A 27,630-nucleotide genomic window follows, 5' to 3' on the forward strand; every position below is an offset into this window, starting at 1 on the left:
ATTTAGTAACGAAAAGATAGTCAGTTAACCTAAACATTAAATAAATGACAGTTTCAGACTATAAAACAAAATATTTATTCAATCATACTGACATGTCAAATTATCACTGTTAACACTTGCCACACCCATGGATCGTAAGCAAGACCTCTAGGTTTGTACTTTCTTTGAAATGCAACACAAAACAAAGATTTTAGACATACTGACTTGTGTATGTTCAACATTCGCCTTGGCCAGGGATCGAACTCAAGAACCTCTCGGCTCATACTTGCTTTGAAATACAACATGAAAGAAAACAAACGATTTTAGACATAATGACTTATGTATGTAAAACACTTGCCTTGAACAGGGATTGAACTCAAGACCATAATTAAAACTTCCTTTTACATTGCAATTTTGCTTAAAATTATTCTGTTTTTGTGGAAGACTTTGTTCAAATAAAAGCTGCATTCTCTTCAAACATGATTTTTACTGTTAGAACTGATTTACTGTACTACCTACCCTTCATATTTAAGTAGACTGTATGTGCAACTGGAAGAATTCTTAAACAAGAGGGCCATCATGGTCTTAATTATCACCCACCTGAATGTCACTTCTCTTAAATGTTAAGATCAAAGTTAAGGTACCAGAGAACCAGATATGCATTCACATAACAAGTTTGACACAGATCATATATAAACCTGCATTGGTGAAAATGTTTTTTTATGGTGAGTGCTATATAAAATTGAACAATACTTGCTGAATCAAGGACATGTAACCCACAATAAACTGATCTATCGAGTCCATAATGAAGTCGGACAAAGCTTTTATGTAAATATACTGAAATAAGGCAATATTGATAAACTAAGGGTCATAACTCTTTACCTAATTGTGAGATTTGATTTGAGCAATTATCGAACTTCACCAAGAACTGAGGTGAGCTACAAAGAGATACAAAGACCATCTACATGGCTAAATCACTTATAAGAAAAAAATACAAAACTACATTTCAGATATACTAAAATGCAATATATTCAATACATTTATTTTTTTTCAAATTCTGATAGATTTTCAATAATGTTCTAGCATAAAATATAGTGCCTTATTTCAAGGTGACTTTGATCTGAAATCAAAGCTTTTAAAGTAAAGGCAGAGACATTAACAATCCAGGTAAAGCACTAAACATCAAAGACAAGATACAAACATGTTTCAGTTTCAACTTCCTGTCAGGTAAGTACATGAACTGGAAAAAAGACATTCCAAGAAACAATACCTCATCATGAAAGCTTAACAAACAAGCATTATAATAACCAACGACAAAAGAAAATCTGTAATTGATAGAGTAATGAAGTCTCTGCTGGAACTACAAAAAAGACACAGAGGTTTCCGCCCCCATTTTAGCCGACTAGATTCCAAAGTAAATGACGCCAATGTTACGAGACCTGCCAGCGAGTTCTGTCACTGCGGGACAGGAAACAGTTCCTCTCTCCAAATTTTTGTCTTAGATGTTATGCTCAATTCGTGATTTACACAAAATATTACAGATATATCGTTATATTGCTACTGGCACAGTCTTTTTTATTATGAATTGGTTATTACTTATATCAGTGGCTTTGGCAGCTACTTGACTACCTGTGTTTTCTTGTTATTTCTATTGTTCCTTACATTTATTTATCTTGATTACAGTAAGTAGAGATCTTAACCCATAGTCTGCTAAAGTTTTATAATGGACTGGTCCATCATTCAATTTGGGCAATACCATTTATTATTCGAAGGGGTGTTCACTGAAAATTTACTGACTGAATAGCGAACAGTGCAGACCATGATCAGCCTGCACGGATGTGCAGGCTGATCTTGGTCTACATTGATTGCAAAGGCTGAATCACTTGCCACCAGCAGGCTAAATGTTAATGTACACCACAAACATACATTTGTGACGATTACTTCTGTGTGGTGTGATCCATTTAATGTAATCTTTAACAGACTGGCGCTCGATATATTAAGTTTTTTGAAGAAAATGTCATTAATAACAAAAAGTTTTAACAGTCCATCAGAATGCAAAATCTAATTTTTGACATTTTTACTTTTTATTTTATCTGTTTCAATTCTATTAGATTAAAATGCATGCACAGAATGTTTTGACATAAAATTATTTCAACAATTTCATGGAAGTTTGATGAGTTATGCCACTTTAAGTGTGCAATCAGAATGCTTGTCTAAGTCTGTGATCCTGGGGTTTAAATAACGTGACTTTCCCAGGCAAGCATACTTGCTTAATGTGTGTGAAGAGGTACCAATATTCTGTCAAAAAGTTAATGAACAATTCAAAATTAACATGAGCAAGTTTTGCCGATTCCAGATGTAACTAAGATTTATTGTGAAAACACCTATAAGGCTACCAACTGTCTTGTGTCACAATGTCATTAACTATTTGAAATTATTATTACACCCTTTGAAATACTAACTTACATACAACAGAAACTGTACATAAGACAGCGTGTTCAACTATTGTCAAACAAGGGCCATAACTTTCAGTAAAGTGAGGCAAGACTAACGTAAAAATGTTATTTTATCAAAATTAAAATTTTTATTATGGCACTAAAAACAACTTGTGAAACTTCAACGAAAGTCAATAAAGAGCCATAATTGGAATTGCTTTCAACCAAGAGTTCTCTAACTTATTAAGTATGTAAGTTATGTAAGTGCATTAAAAAAATTTATTGAAAAGGATGACATGTGTGAAGTTTCAATCAAATTTAATGAAGTTGTTACCAAGATATAGAAATGTAACTAAATTCTTTAAGTCAATTATATTAAGAAAGGTAACAAGAGGGCCATAAAGGCCCTGTATCGCTCACCCGACCTATCGACCTAAAGATCATCAAGATAGTTTCATTAAGATATGGTCATAAATGTGGCGTTTAAAGTGTTAACTAACTTTTCCTTTGATTTGACCCCGTGACCCAGTTTTTGAACCCACACGTCCCAGATTCGAACTTGACCTGAAGATCATCAAGATTAACATTCTGACTAAGTTTCATGAAGATACAGTCATAAATGTGGCCTCTGGAGTGTTAACAAGCTTTTCCTTTGATTTGACCCAGTGACCTAGTTTTTGACCCCACCTGATCCAGATCTGAACATGACCTACAGATCATCAAGATTAACATTTTGACCAAGTTTCATCAAGATATGGTCATAAATGTGGCCTCTAGAGTGTTAACTAGCTTTTCCTTTGACCTGGTGACCTAGTTTTTGACCCTACATAACCCAGATTCAAACTGGACTTTGAGATCATCATGATTAACATTCTGACCAAGTTTCATGAAGATATAGTCATAAATGTGGCCTCTACAGTGTTAACAAGCTTTTCCTTTGATTTGACTCGGTGACCTAGTTTTTGACCCCAGATGACCCAATATCGAACTCATCCAAGATTTTATTGAGGGTAACATTCTGACTAAGTTTCATTAAGATTGGACCAAAATTGTGACCTCTAGAGTGTTAACAAGCTTTTCCTTTGATTTGACCTGGTGACCTAGTTTTTGATCCCAGATGACCCAATATCAAACTCATCCAAGATTTGAATGAGCGTAACATTCTGACCAAATTTCATTAAGATTAGGCCAAAATTGTGACCTCTAGAGTGTTAACAGTCAAATTGTTGACGATGGACGACTGGAGTGAATGGATAGAACATATCTGGCTGTAAGATAAAAGATATGTAGACCAAACATTGTGAAGAAGTACAATGTTTGTGATACAAGTGTAAGAGATATCATTTAAAGAAGAAATAGTTTTGTATTTTGCAATAAATTATCAACAGGATATTGTAAAACTCCATAGCTAACTAACAAAAGCAAAAAGAGAGCCATGGTTGCCCTATATTGTTCAAAAGGGTACACGATTTCTAGGCAGAGGCCAATATCTAACCTCTAGGCCTTGAGGTTTTTTACTTAAGATTTTCTTATATAAGTTAATGTAAAAGAAGTGTCAACCATTGGCGGGGACATCTTTAACCCCAGGGGCATGATTTGGACATACTTAGTAGAAAACCATCAGAAAATGCTACATACCAAATAATTGTTTTGTTACATAAACAAGTGACCCTGGCAGGGCTGATTTTGACCACCGAGGCATGTTTTAAAGATTTTTACGTTTTTCTCATAATATTATGTCATTCTACGTAAAACAAATGAATCACTAAGTCAAGGACCTTAACCATCTGACCTTGCTTCTAACCAGGTTTGCTGAAAAGCCTTTCAGCAGTCCATTTAAAAAGTTATTTAATAAAGACTTTTGTCTATATTTAGATGTGACGCCCAAAAAATGCTATTGAAAAAAAACTTCATGATTTATTCTTTTCTTCTAATTTTAGGTGTGATGTCCCCTAAAAGGGACCTAGCAGAACCATTGCAATGACACTACAAACCAAGTTTTATGAAAATCCATGAAGTGGTTCATCAGAAGAAGTCACTTGAAGGTTTTTTATTATTTTTAACTTTAGCAGCCCCTAAAAGGGCCAAACATCACCACTGAACATATTTGGGAGAAGACCTTACAATGTTGCTACAAAACAAGTTTAATGAAGATCCATCAAGTGGTTCAAGAGAAGAAGTCATTTAAAAGCATTTCTATTGTCAGCTCTAGTGGCCCCTAAAAGGGGCCAAGCGCCCCAATTTAAACAAATGTGAGAGAAGACCTTATAACGATGCTACAGATTAAGTTTGATGAAAATCCATCTAGCTGTTCATGAGAAGAAGTCGTTTTAAGGTATTTCTATTTTTAGCTCTAGCGGTCCCTAAAAAGAGGCCAATCGCCCCCATTAAAAAAAATGTTTCGAGAAGACCTAATAATGATTCTACACACCAAGTTTGATGAAGATCCACTAAGTGGTTCATGAGAAAAAGTTGTTGAAATGTATTTTTATTCTTAGTCCTAACAGCCCCTAAAAGGAACCAACTGCCCCCATTTGAACAAACTTGAGACAGGACCTTATAATGATGCTACAGACCAAGTTTGATGAATATCCAGCCTGCGTTTCATGAGAAGAAGTCGTTAAAAGGTATTTCTAATTTAAGCTCTAGCGGTGCCTAAAAAGGGCCAAGTGCCCACATTTGAATAAAATTTGGATAAAACCATATGATGATGCTACATACCAAGTTTGATGAAGATCCGTCATGAGGTTCATGAGAAGAAGTTGTTTTAAAGTATTTCTATTTTTAGCTCTGGCAGCAACCAAAAGGTGCCAATTTATTCTGTTGGGTTTAACGTCGCACCGACACAATTATAGGTCATATGGCGACTTTCCAGCTTTTGATGGTGGAGGAAGCCCCCAGGTGCCCCTCCATGCATTATTTCATCAAGAGCGGGCACCTGGGTAGAACCACCGACCTTCCATAAGCCAGCTGGATGGCTTCCTCACATGAAGAATTCAACGCCCCGAGTGAGGCTCGAACCCACATCGATGAGGGGCAAGTGATTTGAAGTCAGCGACCTTAACCACTCAGCCACTGAGGCCCCTTAAAGGGTGCCAAGGTGCCAAGGTGAAAAAATTTGAACAAACTTGATAGAGGTTCATGCCAGGATGTTATTGACAAAGATTGGTGTAATTCTGACCAGTAGTTTCAGAGCAAAAGATGTTTAAGTACAACTGTTAACACACGATGCAAGACAACTGATGATGGACGCCAAACCATCCACTTATACTAAAAGCTCACCCGGAACAAAGTTCATGTGAGCTAAAAAGAGAATATTAAAATACACATACTTTACTGACAGTCAGTGAACTCTTGTACACACACTGTCAATCATGCATGTCAACAAAGAATAAAGAAGGCTTTGGAGGTATACTGATAAACATACATGTTCACTATGAATACAGATCTCTTGTACACACACTGACAATCATGCATGTCAATGAAGAATACAGAGACCTTGAACAAATACTGACAATCATGCATGTCACTGAAGAATACAGAACTTGACAAATACGACAATATGCATGTCAATGAAGAATACAGCGACCTTGGACAAATACTGACAATCATGCATGTCAATGAAGAATACAGAGACCTTGAACAAATACTGACAATCATGCATGTCAATGAAGAATACAGAGACCTTGAACAAATACTGACAATCATGCATGTCAATGAAGAATACAGAGACCTTGGACAAATACTGACAATCATGCATGTCAATGAAGAATACAGAGACCTTGGACAAATACTGACAACATGCATGTCATGAAGAATACACGACTGAACAATATGACAATCATGCATGTCAATGAAGAACACATCGACCTGGACAATACTGACAATCATGCATGTCAATGAAGAATACAGAAACTTGGACAATATGACAATCATGCATGTCAATGAAGAATACGCGACCTTCGCCTGGACAAATACTGACAATCATGCATGTCAATGAAGAATACAGAGACCGTGAACAATCACTGACAACATAATGTTAACTGAGAATACAGAGACCTTGTACATATACAGCCATTGAATTCAACCATACATGTTCACTATGAATACAGAACTCTGGTACACACACTGACAATCATGCATGTCAATGAAGAATACAGAGACCTTGAACAAATACTGACAATCATGCATGTCAATGAAGAATACAGAGACCTTGGACAAATACTGACAATCATGCATGTCAATGAAGAATACAGAGACCTTGAACAAATACTGACAATCATGCATGTCAATGAAGAATACAGCGACCTTGGACAAATACTGACAATCATGCATGTCAATGAAGAATACAGAGACCGTGAACAATCATGACAAATATGTTAACTGAGAATACAGAGACTTGTAATATACAGCCATTGAATTCAACATACATGTTCACTATGATACAGAACTTGTACCACATGACATCATGCATGTCAATGAAGAATCAGAGACTTGAACAAATACTGACAATCATGCATGTCAAGGGAAGAATACAGAGACTGGGAAATACTGACAATCATGCATGTCAATGAAGATACAGAGACCTTGAACAAATACTGACAATCATGCATGTCAATGAAGAATACAGCGACCTTGGACAAATACTGACAATCATGCATGTCAATGAAGAATACAGCGACCTTGAACAAATACTGACAATCATGCATGGCAATGAAGAATACAGAGACCTTGAACAAATACAGACAACCATCCATGTCAATGAAGAATACAGAGACCTTGGCCTGGACAAATACTGACAATCATGCATGTCAATGAAGAATACAGACACCTTGAACAATCACTGACAACTTAATGTTAACTGAGAATACAGAGACCTTGTACACATACAGCCATTCTTCCAGTTTTTGAAAGAAAAAAAAAGGAATTGTATACAAACTAATACTTTTACAAGTTTACAAAGGAAACTAGGTGAGGGAAGACCTTATATACACTGGTACCAGTACAGAGCAATCTAACATGGATTCCTTGATATACTGTAAGTCTGACAGACGTAAGAGTGGAGACATCTTTGCTTAACCACCAACAGCTTAACAAAAGCCTAACAACCACAGGAATTAATACAACCATTTAAGATCGGAGATATCTCATTTGTAACAAGATGGTAAACTTTCATAGCAATATTTTTGACACTTTATTGGCAGTTGATTATAGGTTTTTTTGCTACTGAGGCAGCAAGAATGAAAGCAATTCCACGCCAGCCATAGAGTAGAGGTTAGCCTGTACAATGTTACAGGTGTAATTTTCACCTTACACACTGATAAACTCATGATAAATAACTGCCTACAAAAGTTCCTGCTGTCAATTATAATAATCTTTAATCTTTGAGAAAACATTTGTTTTGTATCAATGAAAAAGTATTCATTGAACAGATTCACAGCTGTTCCAGCTTACAATACCCTTCCAGAGTAATATTTTGATGCTGACAACCTACAGCATGCTGCATGTATGTTAACATCAGGTTATTTAAAAATAATAAGTTCCCAAATGTGGTTTATCGTAGAATAACCCGAGTTTTGAGTTCTTATGCGTAAGAATATATCACGAAGGCCGTAGGCCTGAGTGATATATTGTTTCGCATAAGAACGAAAAACTCGGGTTATTCTACGATAAATCACACTTAGGAACTTATTATTTTGATTCTAACACGACATACTAGCATCAAAAGTGTTAGAAAAAATGGTAACTACTTTTTATGACCGTGCTATGCATGTGGATCGGATGACGTCATTGCACGCGAGTGGTATATTGCAAAATAACCCGAGATAGATTTTGCTCTACATGTATGTAGGTTATTTGCTGGTCATGTTAGAATGAATACTTATCCCATCTCCTAATTTCCTAAATTCTTTTCACTGATACTCAGCAACAGTCTTAAAATGTACTCTTGCAATTGGTCAATGTCACAAGCAATTATATATGCCAGAGTGAGTAACAAAACTTGTTTAAAATCTTGGACCTTGAATCTGATTGTACTTTCTTGTGTGACTGAATGTTCTTTATTCTCTTGTTTCAAGAGATATCAACATAATGAAAAATATCGCTTAATTTTGTAACAAAAAGATATCATCTAGTCAAAATACTGGGGCACTTACTAGATGACACTAAAACTTTACTATAAAATTATATCGTATAAGAGGTTGCCTTGCAGTGCATATGGCCAAATACAAGTGGGATGGTTTCTCTAAAATAACACCATAAAAGGATTGCTTAACAGGGCATAATAGGTCATATACAAATGGAATGGTTTGTCTAAAGAGATTCTAGCTATTCCTGAAATGGAAAACTAACCTTAGGTTCTTGTGACCTTTACTTTTGAGACAATGACCCTAAAACCATTAGGGTACTTCATCTAGTGATAGACATTTTGTATATAAGTTAAGCAGCTATAGCTTTTACTAAGTATACTTTTTGACTTGAGTCTGAAAACAAGAATATCAATTTTGGTTCCTGTGTCATTGACCTTTGAAACACTGACCCTACAAACCATAGGCATCTTCCACTTAGTGTAAAGTATGTGTAAAGTATAAAGATGTGTCTTTTATACAGTCTGACAAAAGATTTCTGACTTCAGTCCCTTTGGTCTTGACCTTTGAGCTACTGAACATAGAATGTCTATTTATTAGCCATCATACAGAAAGCGGGCATTATTTTTAAATTTGAAATATTTCAATTTAAATTGAGCAAATAAACCATCCTAATATGACTACGGAAATGAAGAATTTGACAGTTACTGGAGGAAACATTCACCCTATTTGATTGAGAACATTAAAACATGTGGGGAAAACTAAGGTACTACCTGTGAATATCCAAATATTTCTATTTTCTTTTTGCTAGTATCATGATGAATTCTCCCACCACCTAGACACTCGCAGTCAAGTCCTGCCTCCTCTATAGCTGGTGTCACCTCATCAAATATGTCTCCTGAAATACACAAAAATATACTGATAACTGCATGTTATGTTTATGTCCAAATCCTGGTTCACTCTGGAGCAGCTTTTATATTCCATAGGTCAAACATTTACCTTTTGTGCTTTGTCACTGACTTGTATACTAAAGTTGTGTGAATATCTCCCTTCTGGACCTCAGTACTCCAGCTCTGTGCTAGTTTTTTATCCTTCATCTTAGAAGAATAGGTTATCAATATACTTTAAGTGAAGAACTGCTTACATGTACATACTGTTTTAACTTCAACTTCTGTAACACTTCAACATTTCAAGGTGGCCACTTTAGCATTGTGCCATTTCCACAACAATTCAACATTACTATCCTACTACATAATCATACATCAACATTGCCATACTGCTACAATAACCTATTTTAACACTTCAACATAACCAAAAAATGCTACATAAACTGACTGCAAAAGTTAAACATTGCCAAACATACAAAACAGATCTCGCGCTTATTTTTTTGACAATGTACCGAACAAAAGCTGTCAGATGACAGCGTGCTGGACTATTTGAAGACCTTCCACCAGTAATACCAACCTACATACAAAAGCTTATGCAAAACTTTTAAGTAGGAAAAAAAGCATAATTTTGCTAAAAAATTTTTTAATGTAAGCAAGAGTTATGAAACTTGCCATGTGAAAAGACAAGTGTAAAGTCTGAAAGCATTTGGCCTAGTAGTTTCTGAGAAACCTGCTTACATTATAAACATTAACCTGAAAATCTAAGTTAAAAAGAAGCATAATTTTACAAAATAAAAACTAGAGTTATGTAACTTGTCCTGGGAGGTCATCTTATGACCCAAAGACATGTGTGAAGTTTGAAAGCAATTGGCCTAGCAGTTTCTGAGAAACATGCTTACATGCAAAACTTTAACCTTGTGACACGGACGCTGACTATTTAATTCAAATAGTCAAGCTAAATATTAAAGCAGTTCATGCAGAATTCTGCGTACGTGCATTGAATGTACAAAACAGTTCATTTTAAAATGTGTTTCAAGTACATATGAATGGGAAAACTGCTTAAACATTGCCATTCTGCTATATAACCCTAACTGAAAGATTTCAACAATATCTTACTGCTATTAAACTTCAACAAGAATAAAGAACAAGTTAAAAGAAACTTTTCAGTCAAGCAAGAATTTAGTTCTGATAGAATCTGTACACCATACCAAGATATATGCTGTAACTAAATGCACATCAAGGATCAAGGTATTTTTGTAGCTTCCTAATTTCTGATGGTTTTTACAGACTCTTATTTGTAAAAAAAAGCTGTAGATAGACAGGTGGCTACAAGCTTTCACCATATGTTGCACCGAGAGAAGGGTGCATGTTAAAGCAGCCCGTCTCTAGATGCACATAATTTTAAACACTAACTGTATGTAAAAAGTAAAATGCATGTGATTCCACAAGGTTTTGGGCTTTTTTTAAAAATTACACTCAAAAAGTATAACAAGAGCTGTAACAGGACACCGTGCGCTCGACTATTTTGATGCTGGATAGTGAACTTGGGCACATCTGAGGAAGCTGGAGTTGTCACTGGACAAAAGCTTAAGTCTGAGTCAAAAGTATTAAGTAATAACAGAGACAAACAAGAGCTGTCTCCATAGGATGACATATGCCCCCGATGGCACTTTGAATGAGTAGTTATGGCCGATGTTAGAGTTTAGGACCTTTGACCTACGGAGCTGGGTCTTACGCGCGTTACGTCGTCTTACTGTGTCACACATTCATGCGTAGTTATTTTAAAATCCATGCATGAATGACAAAGATATGGACCGGACACGCCCATCAATGCACTATCATGAAAAATGACCTTTAACGTCTAAGTGTGACCTTGACCTTTGAGCTACGGACCTGGGTCTTGCGCCCGACACGTCGTCTTACTGTGGTACACATTCATGCCAAGTTATTTGAAAATCCATCCATGGTTGACAAAGATATGGACCGGACACGCCCATCAATGCACTATCCTTTAAAGTCTAAGTGTGACCTTGACCTTTCAGCTACGGACCTGGGTCTTGCGCGCGACACGTCGTCTTACTGTGGTACACATTCATGCCAAGTTATTTGAAAATCTATCCATCAATGACAAAGATATGGACCGGACACGCCCATCAATGCGCTCTCCTTTAATGTCTAAGTGTGACCTTGACCTTTGAGCTACGGACCTGGGTCTTGCGCGCGACAGGTCGTCTTACTGTGGTTCACATTCATGCCAAGTTATTTGAAAATCCATCCATCGATGACAAAGATATGGACCGGACACGAAAATTGCGGACAGACTGACAGACGGACAGACTGACAGACCGACAGACGGACAGACGGTTCAAAAACTATATGCCTCCCTTCGGGGGCATAAAAATAACAAAATATTAAATAAATATAAAAGGGACATAATTCATGGAAAATTTCTGTAAGAGTAATGCACAATGCGTCATATTATATGACTAATAATGTGTAATAACTAAGTTAAGTGAATCAAATATATTTAGTAATAATTAAGACATAGCAAAAGTGCATCAAAAATTGAACCTGAAATTCTAAGTGAAAAGGGGGCATAACTCATAACATATTGGTGCCAGCATTATAAACCTTGTGTCATATGGTGTGGGTGATGATGTGGAACAACTGCTTAAAGCAATCAAATCCATTCAGTAACAACAGAAATATGGAGAAAAAGCATCAAAATTAAACTGAAATTCTAAGCAAAAAGAGGGCATTATTCATGCAATATTGGTGCAAGACTTATGGCCCTTGTGTCATATGATGTACATGATGATGTAAAACAACTATTTTAAATCCATTTGGTAATAATAGAGATAGAGGATATTACGTCACCTTAGCGCAAAAAGTGAATAAGTCATTCTTTAAGTCAATGGAGTTATCCACTTCTTGCACTGAGGTGACGATTAGAGTAAAAGTGAATCAAAACTTTTTAACTTGAAATTTTAAGCAAAAAGGGACACAATTCATAAAATATTGGTGCCAGAGTTGTGGCCCTTAAGTAAAAATTATGTCAGTGATGATGCGGAACAATTATTTCAAGTTTGAATCAAATCCCTTCTATAATAACTGAGATAGAGTGAAAAGTGCCTGAAAATTTTGAGTAAAAAGGGGGATAATTCATGAAATATTGGTGTGGGACTTATGCCCCTTGTGCAATATGTTGTAGGTCATGATGAGGAATAACTATTCAAGTTTGAAACAAATCAATCAAGTAATTACAGAGATAAAGAGAAAATGCATTGAAACTTTAACCAAGGTGCGGACGCGGAAGGACACCAACGCCAACACCGATGCCGATGCCGGGTCGAGTAGGACAGCTCTCCATACTTCATATTGTCAAGCTAAAAATGTATATAACAGTTCTTTACTGTGATAGTACTTACACAGTTTAATCAGGATGTGAAGTAGTGTCTCCTGCAGTGTAACTGTACACTTTGCAAAAATGCTAGCAGTTATTAAACCTCACATTTCATGAATTATCCCCCTTTTTACTCAAAATTTTCAGGCACTTTTCACTCTATCTCAGTTATTATAGAAGGGATTTGATTCAAACTTGACCAGGGACGGACCGATTTCTAATGTTGGCAAAACTTGTGGTCCAACCCTTTTGTATTATCACACATTCGCAAAGTTACTGAATACTTCCTAATGTACAGTAGTAATATATATGTCTTGTATAATGATAGTTTGCTGTTGTATATATATTTACATATGTATCTGTATAATATTGTCTTGATGTACATTACCATAATGTCTTGTGTGATGATTACAATAAAATATGATTAAACTAAACATTTGGTAGAAAAAAACTTGTAGTATTGTTGCCCTGACTGAAATTTTACCTGACAAATTACAAATCATGGCTGATCCAAGTGTCTGTTGGTGCGGCAACCTTCAAGACTTGCATCCTACCTTGCACTTATATCATAATCATACTGTTTAATCATTTTCATTGAATATTTTTTAATAACAGATATAATATTTCTATCAGCTACAAAAAGATCTGATATTTTGATGTTCCAGGCCATGTAGGATTCCAGCTGCTTTAAACTTATTTACCCCACCCAGTGGTATAATGTGGCTCCTGATGAAAGGATTAGACAATCTGATCAACAGACTCCAAATCATTATAGACATGTCTGCCACATACATATCACCATTTAACATCAACACTCATATCAATCATGCCCATCAAATTGTTCTCAAGAGTGCTAAATGCAATCTCTCAAACAGTTTTGCAATCTCTTAGAATTGTTGGGTATAAAAGTCATTTTTTAAATAGTCTGAATTTTTTTGTCCACATTTTTTTACAAGAACATGAGACCCAAGAGTGCCTAAGAAGCTCACCTGATTGCAAAGAGGATCTGATTGTCTTGAAGTTAAACATATAAGATGTTGGTATTAAAAGTAAATGATTTTCAAAATGAAAGCTGGTTACAAGCCCGTAAGATGCAGCGTAATCTAGGGCATTATAAGTACAAACTAGAGAAGACTTCACTAACCAATTAATCTTTAGCACAAAGTTGGTGAAAATCTGGCAAGTGGTTTCTGAGATTAATGGATGGATATATAGACAGACAGGTAATGGGCACTACATGGGTAAATAGAAAGCTGAGCTGAGCTAGTAGAATAAATTTCAAAATTACTAAGTGGCTTTTCTATGGAATGTTAACATAATAGTGATCTACAAGAAATGAGTAAATTCAAACTTGACACCCTATTTCCAAGTTTCTGTGATTTACTAATGGATGCATTTCCCTGCCTCAATTTGTAAAGGGTATTAACCACACTAAGGGGTGAGAATGCTAACTCTCTCTGGACTGGAAACAGCACATTTTTTCTACTGATTTTCTCTCAGCCTTTACAGTATTTCAGACACCCTGGTCCCATGGTGTGAGTTCTAGTATGATAAATCAGTCCTGAAGCTTCAGCATCAGCATGCTGCAGTTTTATTGAAACAAGAATCAGTTCATTGTTTTGATGTAAATCCTGCTTCTACTGTTAAATGTCTTATCTTCTAGTATCATCCTTTCATAAAACAATAACAGTGCAAACTTTCCTTCATTATAAACCCATCAGTAAAATCTCAGAAAAAAACAATGTCTTATTGTGCATTATATATGCATTTCAAATAATCTGTGAGAGAATTTTATAGTTTAAATGCAGTTTTTTCCTCTCACTTTTCAACAAAGATAAATAAAATGTTCCAAAAATAAATAAAACATGAATGCTGATTTCTCTCTATCAATATCCATGGTGTTGTAAGAACCACACAGAAGTTTTAATACAAAGAACTTTACCAGAATGATAGGATTTGTGTGTGTATGTATGGGGGGATTAATATTTTACTAACCTTAATAAAGAAAGTTTAATTAGGAACAGTAGTTCCTTATATAGTTCTATGAAAACTAAAAGTAAGCAAATTAAATTGAACTAATACTAAAGGAACAACCTATTATAATGATCTACAAGCTGTCATCAAAGTTAAAGTTTGAAAAAGTTCCAATCAAAATTACTCAAAGTTACTACTGACAGGATGATGTCGATTTTACTGATTTTGACTAAGCTAAGCTCATATGATTTTGACTAAGTCAAGCATTTCCCAAGCTATAAATTTTCACGATTTGACTAAGACAAGCATTTCCCAAGCTATAAATTTTCACGATTTTGACTACGCCAAGTATTTCTTAATAAACACTGGGCCTGTATTCATGAACACTTAGACTTAGTCTGTTGTACATCCATACTGCTGAAATTTTACTTAATTATCATGAACAGAAAAATGAAGAAGAGTCTTGCCAAGTTTATTTTGCAAATTATGAAATATGACAAAACCTGAGCAAAATGAAAACTTGGCATTTTAAAGTAAGTTTCAGACTTTAAATGTTGATGACGGGCCTTTGTTTGAACAAGCTGGTTATTAAACTTGACTTGGTTTCCATAGCAATACTGCTTCTGTATAAGTATGGGTTCCCACTGGTTGTTTAGTATGACCTAGAATTCCTAGTGATACACCTTGTTTAGTTCAAAGTAAAAAAGAAATACACATATGCAACCCATTTTTATGCTTAATCTAGAGGGTTGGTGAAGTAGATTTCAAAACAAGATTACTTCACATAACACTGTACTAGATTTAAAGACTGTTATTCATGTTTGACATCAGTATATTTCAAGATTCTTGGTTATTGACTGTTTGACATCACGATATTTCAAGATTCCTGGTTATTACTGTTTGACATCACGATATCTGAAGATTCTTGGTTATTACTGTTTGACATCAGTATATTTCAAGATTCTTGGTTATTACTGTTTGACATCACGATATTTCAAGATTCCTGGTTATTACTGTTTGACATCAGTTTATTTCAAGATTCTTGATTATTACTGTTTGACATCAGTATATTTCAAGATTCTTGGTTATTACTGTTTGACATCATGATATTTCAAAATTCTTGGTTATTGACTGTTTGACATCAGTATATTTCAAGATTCTTGGTTATTACTGTTTGACATCACGATATTTCAAGATTCTTGGTTATTGACTGTTTGGCATCAGTATATTTCAAGATTCTTGGTTATTACTGTTTGGCATCAGTATATTTCAAGATTCTTGGTTATTGACTGTTTGGCATCAGTATATTTCAAGATTCTTGGTTATTACTGTTTGGCACCAGTATATTTCAAGATTCTTGGTTATTACTGTTTGGCATCAGTATATTTCAAGATTCTTGGTTATTGACTGTTTGGCATCAGTATATTTCAAGATTCTTGGTTATTACTGTTTGACATCACGATATTTCAAGATTCTTGGTTATTGACTGTTTGGCATCAGTATATTTCAAGATTCTTGGTTATTACTGTTTGGCATCAGTTTGGTTATTACTGTTTGGCATCAGTATATTTCAAGATTCTTGGTTATTACTGTTTGGCATCAGTATATTTCAAGATTCTTGGTTATTGACTGTTTGGCATCAGTATATTTCAAGATTCTTGGTTATTACTGTTTGGCATCAGTTAATTTCAAGATTCTTGGTTATTACTGTTTGGCATCAGTATATTTCAAGATTCTTGGTTATTGACTGTTTGGAATCAGTATATTTCAAGATTCTTGGTTATTACTGTTTGGCACCAGTATATTTCAAGACTCTTGGTAATTACTGAAGATTATTGGTTATTACTGTTTGACATCAGTAGATGTTATTACTGTTTGACATCAGTATATTTTGAGATTCCTATTTGCATTCACTGAGTGCTTGATATGTGTAAGCATTTTCTTATCCTGGTTACCGAACCAAGACGATTATTTTAGCATTAAGTATAAAATTAATAAACACACTTTTCCTTAAAAGAATGACATGCATTATAAGAATTATTTCATCATATTTGTCAAATATCTGCATTGACAATTATGCAATTTATTTAGAATTGCAAGTTCGTAAAATTAGTATTACCTCCCTTTGCCTATCTCGGTTGCATAACAATGGCAGAATGAAAATAAAAGAATTCATTTGCCTTTTAGTTAGATTGTCGAAATATCTGAATATCTATCAAATGCAAACCTAAAAAATGAATAATAGTCTGCCTTTTAAATGCTTCAATATTACAAAATTTTATTATATATTTTCAATTCTTCCTCAAATAAAATGTCAAGAATTGTTGCTTAAATATGACTGAAGTAAAATTTAAAGATTGCTGATTTTTTATTTTTACCTCTGTATGGCTGAATTTAAAGACTGCTGGTTATTTAACACTGTATGATTAAATTATTATTATTATTATTATGGCTGAATTTAGAGACTGCTGGTTATTTAACACTGTATGACTGCTGGTTATTTAACACTGTATGGCTGAAGTTATTTAACACTGTATGGCTGAATTTAGAGACTGCTGGTTATTTAACACAGAATGGCTGAATTTAGAGACTGCTGGTTATTTAACACTGTATGGCTGAATTAAGAGACTGCTGGTTATTTAACACTGTATGACTGAATTTAGAGACTGCTGGTTATTTAACACAGAATGGCTGAATTTAGAGACTGCTGGTTATTTAACTTTGTATGGCTGAATTTAAAGACTGCTGGTTATTTAACATAATGATGGCTGAATTTAAAGATTGCTGGTTATTTAACTGTATGGCTGAATTTAGAGACTGCTGGTTTTTTAACACTGTATGGCTGAATTTAGAGACTGCTGTTATTTAATGCTGTATGGCTGAATTTAGAGGTTGTTGGTTATTTAATGCTTATATGACTGAATTTAGAGACTGCTGATTATTTAACACTGTATGACTGAATTTAGAGACTGCTGGCTATTTAATGCTATATGACTGAATTTAGAGACTGCTGATTATTTAACACTGTATGACTGATTTTAGAGACTGCTGGTTATTTAACACTGTATGACTGAATTTAGAGACTGCTGATTATTTAACACTGTATGGCTGAATTTAGAGACTGCTGGTTATTTAACACTGTATGGCTGAATTTAGAGACTGCTGGTTATTTCACACTGTATCACTGAATTTAGAGACTGCTGGTCATTTAACACTGTATGGCTGAATTTAAAGACTGCCAGTTATGCCTTGGTCACAAAACCGTGCGATGTCCGTACGGTTTTAAAAAATCATACGTGTCTACCAATTTTGGAATCCTTATGGTCTCTGTTGTACAATCGTAGCGTCTGGTCACAGTACCTATGGGCCCTGTACGATCTTTAAAGGATCCAATTGTAGGATATCTGTATGGACATCACAGAGAAGCCTGGTCTTACCTCGTACGGTGCTTGAGGGTTCGTATGGCTCGCGCATGGCACTCGTACGGTGTCCTTAGGTACTGTGTCTTTATACCATATTGAATCACCAAGGAAGTCGTACAAAGACTGTACAGCGATCGTATCACCCTTCGAGCCTCGTGCTGACATCACACGTTCTCCGAACGGTGTCCTTAATATCGTACGGACATCGTACCTTGACCGTGCAAGTCCCCTGCAATAGTCGTGCGAGCATCAGCAAGCCTCACAGTCTTCCAAATCCTCACAGACATCATGAGATGCCGCTACGAGCTTTCCGGGGCCCGTGCGGTTCCTGTACGGGGCTCTTGTGAGCTGCTTTTGACTTCGAAAATCTCTACTAGCTCATAGAGAACTCAGGAGCTCAGTGAAACATTTTCACAGAGTTCCTGACTCCTCTACAAGTTCAAAAAATCCGTACAACGCTTGTTCAAGTCAACGATGTCCATCTGAAAACCTACTCGTACGGAGCTCGTAGCGTTCTAGTGACCAGGGTATTATTTAACACTGTATGGCTGAATTTAAAGACTGCTAGTTTTTTAACACTGTATTGCTGAATTTAAAGACTGATGGTTATTTAATACTGTATAGCTGAATTTAAACTTGAAAATTACTGGTTATTTAGTATAGTATGGTTTAAGAAGTTTTAAAGGTTACTGGTGAAAGATAATCAGTTTTCTGAATGTAAATATTATTAGTAAATTATTGTAATATGTCTGAAACAGATTTCAAATTGTATTACTTTATCAAAACAAAGATCTTTATTTGTTTCTGACCATCTTATTTCATGGATCACCGAAACCAAGGAAACGGAGAAAATTAGTCCCCCACTAAAATCAGTGATATATCAAAGTAGACTACTGAAACAATGTTGGCATCCTAAGTGCAATTTGTTTGTCTGAAGTTAAACAAAGGTTGAAAAAAGAATAATAATGCATAATTACAAGCAATATTCACTTAATAATCACTTTTGACTGACACCTTGTCCCAAGTGTAACAATTTATTTCCAATAACTGACAATATGTGTAATCTAGGTTCAGTATGAATTCTACATAACAATAACCCTCTCCAGTATTGTAATCTCTGAGAAACCTATTTGTCTGAAACAAATGATGGATCTCCAGGTCAATATAATGTATGTCTGGCCAATTTCTCTTTTCCTCTGTAAACAATATGGCACACTGATTGACAGGCATCACCAAGATTTCTCAAGAACTGCTGGAACATTCTCTAATATAATACCTCTCTTTCAAAACAATAGTGATATGAATGGCAGATAAACTCATTCAAAGGTTCAGTCACAGTTGTCAATATCTCATCTTATACAAAAAGAATTACATTGCAAGTAAAAATAACAAGTTTTATAATATGAGCAAAGTGTTTCCCTAATGGTTGTATATAGGACATTCCAGCACCTATGAATTAAGTGTTTCCCTAATGTTTGTATAGGACACTCCTGCATTTATGAACTAAGTGTTTCCCTAATGTTTGTATAGGACACAACTAAGTGTTTCCCTAATGCCTGTATAGGACACTCCTGCATTAATGAACTGTTTCCCTAATGTTTGTATAGGACACTGCTGCATTTATGAACTAAGTGTTTCCCTAATGTTTGTATACGACACTCCTGCATTTATGAACTGTTTCCCTAATGTTTGTATAGGACACTGCTGCATTTATGAACTAAGTGTTTCCCTAACGCTTGTATAGGACACTGCTGCATTTATGAACTAAGTGTTTCCCTAATGCTTGTATAGGACACTCCTGCATTAATGAACTAAGTGTTTCCCTAATGCTTGTATACGACACTCCCGCATTAATGAACTAAGTGTTTCCCTAATGCTTGTATACGACACTCCTGCATTTATGAACTAAGTGTTTCCCTAACGCTTGTATAGGACACTGCTGCATTTATGAACTAAGTGTTTCCCTAATGCTTGTATAGGACACTCCCACATTAATGAACTAAGTGTTTCCCTAATGCTTGTATACGACACTCCCGCATTAATGAACTAAGTGTTTCCCTAATGCTTGTATACGACACTCCCGCATTTATGAACTAAGTGTTTCCCTAACGTATAGGACACTCCTGCATTAATGAACTAAGTGTTTCCCTAATGCTTGTATAGGACACTCCCACATTAATGAACTAAGTGTTTCCCTAATGCTTGTATAGGACACTGCTGCATTTATGAACTAAGTGTTTCCCTAACGCTTGTATAGGACACTCCTGCATTAATGAAGTAAGTGTTTCCCTAATGCTTGTATAGGACACTCCCACATTAATGAACTAAGTGTTTCCCTAATGCTTGTATAGGACACTCCCACATTAATGAACTAAGTGTTTCCCTAATGTTTGTATAAGACACTCCTGCATTTATGAACTAAGTGTTTCCCTAATGTCTGTATAGGACACTGCTGCATTTATGTTTCCCTAACGTTTGTATAGGACACTCATGTCTCTTTGTGCCTAAAAGTTCAATCAAAGACAAAATTAAGATATTATTTATACCAAAAACAGTTATAATGTACAGTCTTTCTTCAATATAGCTCAAAGAGTGAGAAAAAAACACATAAAGTTAACTACTTTGCCAAATTCACAACAGAGGCAGAAACCTTAGCTACCAGCAACCTTAGGTTCATACTGTAACCACCAGACTTGAAAACATTTGCGTTAAACCTCATACAAGACAAGGCCAAAGTTATAACTTTGCCAGGAATACAGATGCCAGGCAACAAATTACAAAAGATGCCACACTGTTGATTTTTGCTGAAATTAATATAAAATTGACAGCAGTGTGGTATAGGTACAGAGGTATAAGGTGACTGACCTATGGAAATATGCTGCCAACAATACAAGCTAGATGATTTGTTTACAATGGTGTTACCTGGGGAATGTCTGTAAGTATTTACAGGTACACCATAGTCAGTCTATCCTGGTAATACTAATTAGCTGTTAATAACCCTTGTATATATAATTAACCAAATTTCTTACCTTGATTAGCACTTTAGATAAATAAAAACCTCCCTTCAACAAAATATAATACAAATAGGCAGTTTTTCATGCATTTGTGGTTATATTTTATTAGTTTGGCTTAATTGTTCAGACAATCCAATACCTTGCCATTTTAGCATGACTGCCCCTGATGCCTAGTCTGGTTACCTACTTGATATTTTACTTTAAATGTTTTAAGATGTTTCTCTTAATGTCTATTTTTCCACTTTTATTATCTCAGCAAAATTTCTTCTAAGATATTGAGGAGAAAAGGAACACAATTACAACTTGAATTAATATGTCCTTTGAACAAATTAGGGCTTCAATACAGACTACTATTGTCCTAAATATGGTCATGTTATATTAAAACAATTTGGTGAAATAATTCTAAACATGGATATTGGCGAAAACGACACAAAATGGTTCAAACTTCATGAAAATATAAATGAAGACATACACTACTATCATAGAACCTGGAGAATCTATTCACTACTACAACAATTATGAAATGCTGTCTGTGATAGATCACTATCAAGTTATTTAAGACACAGCCAAGACAAACATACCTTTCTCCTACTTATAGTGACATGCTAACAACATTTTGTTACAAGGTTCATCCTGTATCACACTTTCTGTAACATCACTTACACTCGGATTGTACATCTTTTATTGAAAGCCATGCCCAGAACCTCTTCTGAGAAAACAAAATTCTAACAAATTCTATATCTGTACATGTTGAAATATGTAGATGATCAGGAGACAAATGATTGTACACTGTATACTAGTTGCTGGAGGGTAAATGACTGTTACACTGTATACTAGTATGTCAGAAATGGCTGGCGGATAAATGACTGTTACACTGCATAATAGTATGTCAGACACTGCTGGAGGGTAAATAACTGTTACACTGTTTGCTAGTATATCAGACATTGCTGGAGGATAAATGACTGTTACACTGTATACTAGTATGTCAGACATTGCAGGAGAGTAAATGACTGTTACACTTTATACTAGTATGTCAGACATTGCCTGAGGATAAATGACGGTTACACTGTATACCAGTATGTCAGACACTGCTGGAGGATAAATGACCATTACACTGTATACTAGTTTGTCAGGCATTGCCGGAGGGTAAATGACTGTTACACTTTATACTAGTATGTCAGACATTGCCTGAGGATAAATGACGGTTACACTGTATACCAGTATGTCAGACATTGCTGGAGGATAAATGACTGTTACACTGTATATTAGTTAGTCGGACATTGCTGGAGGATAAATGACTGTTACACTGTATACTAGTATGTCAGACATTGCTGGAGGGTAAATAACTGTTACACAGTATACTACTATGTCAGACATTGCTGGAGGATAATGTATGTTACACTGTTTACTACTATGTCAGACACTGCTGGAGGGTAAATGACTGTTACACTGTATACTAGTATGTCAGACATTGCTGGAGAGTAAATGACTGTTACACTGTATATTAGTATGTCAGACATTGCTGGAGGGTAAATGACTGTTACAATGTATACTAGTTGCTGGTTACACTGTATACTAGTATATCAGACATTGCTGGAGGATAAATGACTGTTACACTGTATACTAGTATGTCAGACATTGCTGGAGGATAATTTATTTATTTATTTATTTATTTGGGTATTACAGCGCACCAACACAGTATAGGTTATATGGCACCAAACAGGACTACAAATTTTGGTTTCACATCTCATTTACATCGAAATAAAGACATAAGGTATGGAGGATAAATGACTGTTACACTGTATACTAGTATGTCAGACATTGTTAGAGAGTAAATGAATGTTACACTGTATACTAGTATGTCAGACATTGCTGGAGGGTAAATGATGGTTACACTGTATACTAGTATGTCAGACACTGCTGGAGGGTAAATGACGGTTACACTGTATACTAGTATGTCAGACACTGCTGGAGGGTAAATGACAGTTACACTGTATACTAGTATGTCAGACACTGCTGGAGGGTAAATGACTGTTACACTGTATACTAGTATCTCAGACACTGCTGGAGGGTAAATGACTGTTACACTGTATACTAGTATGTCAGACATTGCTGGAGGGTAAATGACTGTTACACTGTACACTAGTATGTCAGACACTGCTGGAGGGTAAATAACTGTTACACTGTACACTAGTATGTCAGACACTGCTGGAGGGTAAATAACTGTTACACTGTACACTAGTATGTCAGACACTGCTGGAGGATAATGTCTGTTACACTGTCTACTAGTATGTCAGACACTGCTGGAGGATAATGTCTGTTACACTGTTTACTAGTATGTCAGACATTGCTGGAGGTTAAATGACAGTTACACTGTATACTAGTATGTCACACACCGCTGGAGGTTAAATGACGGTTACACTGTATACTAGTATGTCAGATATTGCTGGAGGGTAATGTCTGCAACACTGCATACTAGTATGTCAGACATTGCTGGAGGGTAAATGACTGTACACTACTAGTATGTCAGACACTGCTGGAGCATAATGTCTGTTACACTGTTTACTAGTATGTCAGACATTGATGGAGGATAAATGACTGTTACACTGTATACTAGTATGTCAGACATTGATGGAGGGTAAATGACTGTACACTACTAGTATGTCAGACATTGCTGGAGGGTAATGACTTTTACACTGTATACTAGTATGTCAGACATTGCTGGAGGGTAAATGACTGTACACTACTAGTATGTCAGACACTGCTGGAGGATAATGTCTGTTACACTGTTTACTAGTATGTCAGACATTGCTGGAGGGTAAATGACTGTTACACTATATACTAGTATGCCAGACATTGCTGGAGGGTAAATGACTGTACACTACTAGTATGTCAGACACTGCTGGAGGATAATGTCTGTTACACTGTTTACTAGTATGTCAGACATTGCTGGAGGGAAAATGACTGTACACTACTAGTATGTCAGAAACTGCTGAATGTTAAATGACATTTGAGATTGTATACTAGCATGTCAAACACTTTGGGAGGATAAAACAGATAAAAAGCAAAAAACAATGTCATGGAAGATGACAATTTTGCTGCCTGGGTATTTTTGTACATAGTGTAACATACCTGACAAGTAAATAACAGGTGGTGCATGTTGTTTATTGCCTGAAAAGCATGTTATAATTAAGTTATAAAGTGTTTAATCATAGCTTCAACAAGTGACAGTAAGATCGTTTTCATTCCAGTATTAGTCTCCAATAAACAAACAAAAATCAAAGGCCTGAATGGCCTGAGTCGGCTAATGATTGATGTACTGACAGTATAGTCTACCAGTTTCAGTTTGTTTTTAGTTTTTTTCTCAAAATTTCATAACACAGCTCGATATTTACCCAAAATATTATATCCGAATACGATTACACTTTTCTCCAGTTTGAACAATATATTTTACAAATTGTGATGATACGAAGACATTTAGCAGCAATTGGCAGTATCTGACATTGAAGTTTACGGTTAAATTACCTCTTATTTAAATCTTTTCATAAAAAAAGTTATTTCGTTTCGCAGCCAAACATAGACGATCTACTTTCGATTTCAAAAACTACAAGAAAATACAATTTAATGTTTCGCCGATTTGTTTATTTCTCGAAAAATAAGAATTAAAATCATTTTTAATATCTGTAGTAACTAAACAAACCAGTAAGAGCTTCTTCTTCCGATAATTTATCCGTTTACTGACTGCAAAATTCACGTGTGTGTGTGTGTAGAAACCCACGCAAAGTTTATAAAAAATCATACGATGCGTGTATACGTTCAATGTGTGAGAATTAAGGCTGATCGGGATCAGCTATGTTACCTAACGCATCTAGACGATTCAGATTTTGTTTTTAAAAAAGCATTGTGTGCATTTCTGTAATTTTATATACGTTTTTATATGCTTGGAAATTATTAGACATGCGTATTTGCATTATTTCTATACGTAATTTACGCTAATACGCATCTTATCTGGAGCCCTGTGGAACTATTTTTTGTCTTTCGCTGGATGTTACGCAAGCTTTGTAAGCCTGCGCAATTCATAAAATGCACATTTATGCTTAATGAGTTACATTCGAGTATTGCACAATTACAAGTCATAAATATGACAGATTACATCGTATATTTGTCATAACAAAGGGAATTCACACAATTTAACTTCATTCATGCAGTGAACTGTTTGAAGTTTGAGAAATCTAATGGAACTACATCCCTTCACTGTGTTATTTGGTCCGTTTAGACTTAGAGAATCGTTGGATAGCAAGGACTCGTCAAAACGATTTCATCGTTTAGCCGACTCAAAAACATCCAAACAAAAGCTGTTTCAAACAAAATCTAATTATCACTAATTATCAAAGAACATTTTTTTTTAAACTGTAGTTTTCAACTGTGATACCTGTTTGTGGGTACAGTCAAACCTGTCTGTAAAGACCACCCTTGGGAGAGCCAAAATGTGGTCTTTAGAGCCAGGTGGTCTCTGTTCAGAGGTGGTCTTTAAACACAGGTTTGACTGTATATGGCAATTTTCTTAGGAAATAATTTTGGCTGGAAATATAATGTTGGATGTGAGGATGTAGTAATATATCTCTGTCATCAGTTAAATCAATACTAATACCCTTTACTTTCTTATCAGATAAATCTTTATTAATCACTTCCGATTTATCAATGCATTAAATCTTTTTTAGTTCTCACTGTCATTCATCATTTTGCTTATTTTCAACAGAAAATCTCTCCTTTTCACTCGTCTTCTAAAAGGACTGATGATTATAGACATTTCAAGGAAGTTCAAACCCTGAGATTTTTTTTTTCAAATTTGGCACAGAATACATGCATTCACATAAGTATTCTGCCAAGCATTTACATGCTTGTGACACTACTTACAGAAAACTTGAGTTCAATGACTGTTTATTTCATTTTCTTGCAGTATCTCTGGTACAGATATACATCAATGTATACATGTGTAGGTACAAAAATAAAATTCATAAATAACGATCATTCTTTGCTTCCAGACACAACATAAAAACTAAAAATGTTGGAAAATGCCAGCAAAATGATGAAAACATACAATTTTCTTTACAAAAAATATCCTATGTTAAGACTTTCACATCATTTTAGAATTACAGAGAAAAAATGCTGTATCAGAAAATAATTAGTGCCAGTTCAGCTGAATTATCTCCCTTTCATCAAGGAAAATTATAATAAAACATAATGGCTTACCAATACCTGTCAATAATGGTTCATGAATGCCTTTAAATGACCATGGATGACCATAGTTAACCATTAACTGAATGACCATGGTTGACAATGGTTAACTGCTGTTTTAATAATGGTCCTGATAATGGCATTGCTTTGGCAGTGGTGCCAATTGTTGTAAAATGTTGAGACCATTTAATCTACCTTAGGACCTTTGGTCAACCACGGTTGGTTGGTCTATATATAAATACAAGATTGACTTTTGCAGTTCAACTGCTTGTTTACTATATTGATGTGGGTTATGTCATAGCTGTTGTGCTGACCAGGAATCATGATTAAACACATATAAATGAAGTGTTGCCATGCCACAGAGTCGCCTTCCATGGCAACAGAGTCCCCTATTGGAAAGTGACTATCCCACCATGATCTGATATCTGTCAATGATGCAGGGGCGGATCCAGGAATTTTTCCAGGGGGGGTGGGGGGGTCCAGTTGGGGGTAGGTGTGGGAGTGGGTGTCCCCCTCCCGCTGTTGGGGGTACGGGGGGCCTCCCCTGGAAAATTTTTGTTTCTTGGGGTCAACGGAGAGCGAATTTCGAGTGTTTTAGAGTAAAAAAAAAAACAAGAATCTGAATCCCATCAAAAATGTAATCATCACTTTGAAAATTAGAAATCAAATATTATTTTACACATTTTCCAATGATATGAAAATGAACATAGTGGGGGTACGGATGAACAAGGATGAAAAATTCATTACTGGCCTTGACTAATTTTAAGCCCCTGCCAATGACTCGCCGACTTCTAAAGGAGTGCAGCTTTAAAAGTTTTCACCATTAATTTTGAAAATTCTAGGTGATGGGGTCTACACTAGGTCGGCCTAGCTAAGCTTATAATCGGTCAGCCTAGTTGAGCTTAGACTTGGTCAGTCTCAGCTGAGTTTAGACAGGGTCACCTAGCTGAACTGACTGGGTCAGCCTAGCTAAGCTTTGGGTCAACCTTGCTGAGCTTAAGACTGGATCAGTTTAGCTGAGCTTAAGACTGGGTCAACCTATCTAAGCTTAGACTGGGTTGGCCTAACTGAGCTATGCCTGAGCCTGTGGATCTCCTCGGGTACTAAGCCTAAACCCAAAACAAAGTCTTTAGGGTATATAGGTTCATCTGGCAGTCCGTCATTTAACCTGGACATGTCTAAACAAATACTA

The 27,630-nt window shown here is 35.6% G+C and overlaps 1 protein-coding gene across 4 annotated transcripts in view; it reads right to left on the minus strand.

The window, feature by feature from the left end:
• LOC123548169 (14 kDa phosphohistidine phosphatase-like) overlaps positions 1-27,630 on the minus strand; it is an 89,329-nt gene that overhangs the window by 15,704 nt on the left and 45,995 nt on the right. For all 4 annotated transcript variants that reach the window (XM_045335401.2, XM_045335402.2, XM_045335400.2 and 1 more), the window contains one exon: positions 9,274-9,398. In XM_045335401.2, the coding sequence (XP_045191336.2) occupies positions 9,274-9,398 (125 nt within the window). The remainder of the gene's footprint in view (positions 1-9,273; positions 9,399-27,630) is intronic.

Source organism: Mercenaria mercenaria, chromosome 15 (assembly GCF_021730395.1).
Source record: "Mercenaria mercenaria strain notata chromosome 15, MADL_Memer_1, whole genome shotgun sequence".
Lineage (NCBI taxonomy): Eukaryota > Metazoa > Mollusca > Bivalvia > Venerida > Veneridae > Mercenaria > Mercenaria mercenaria.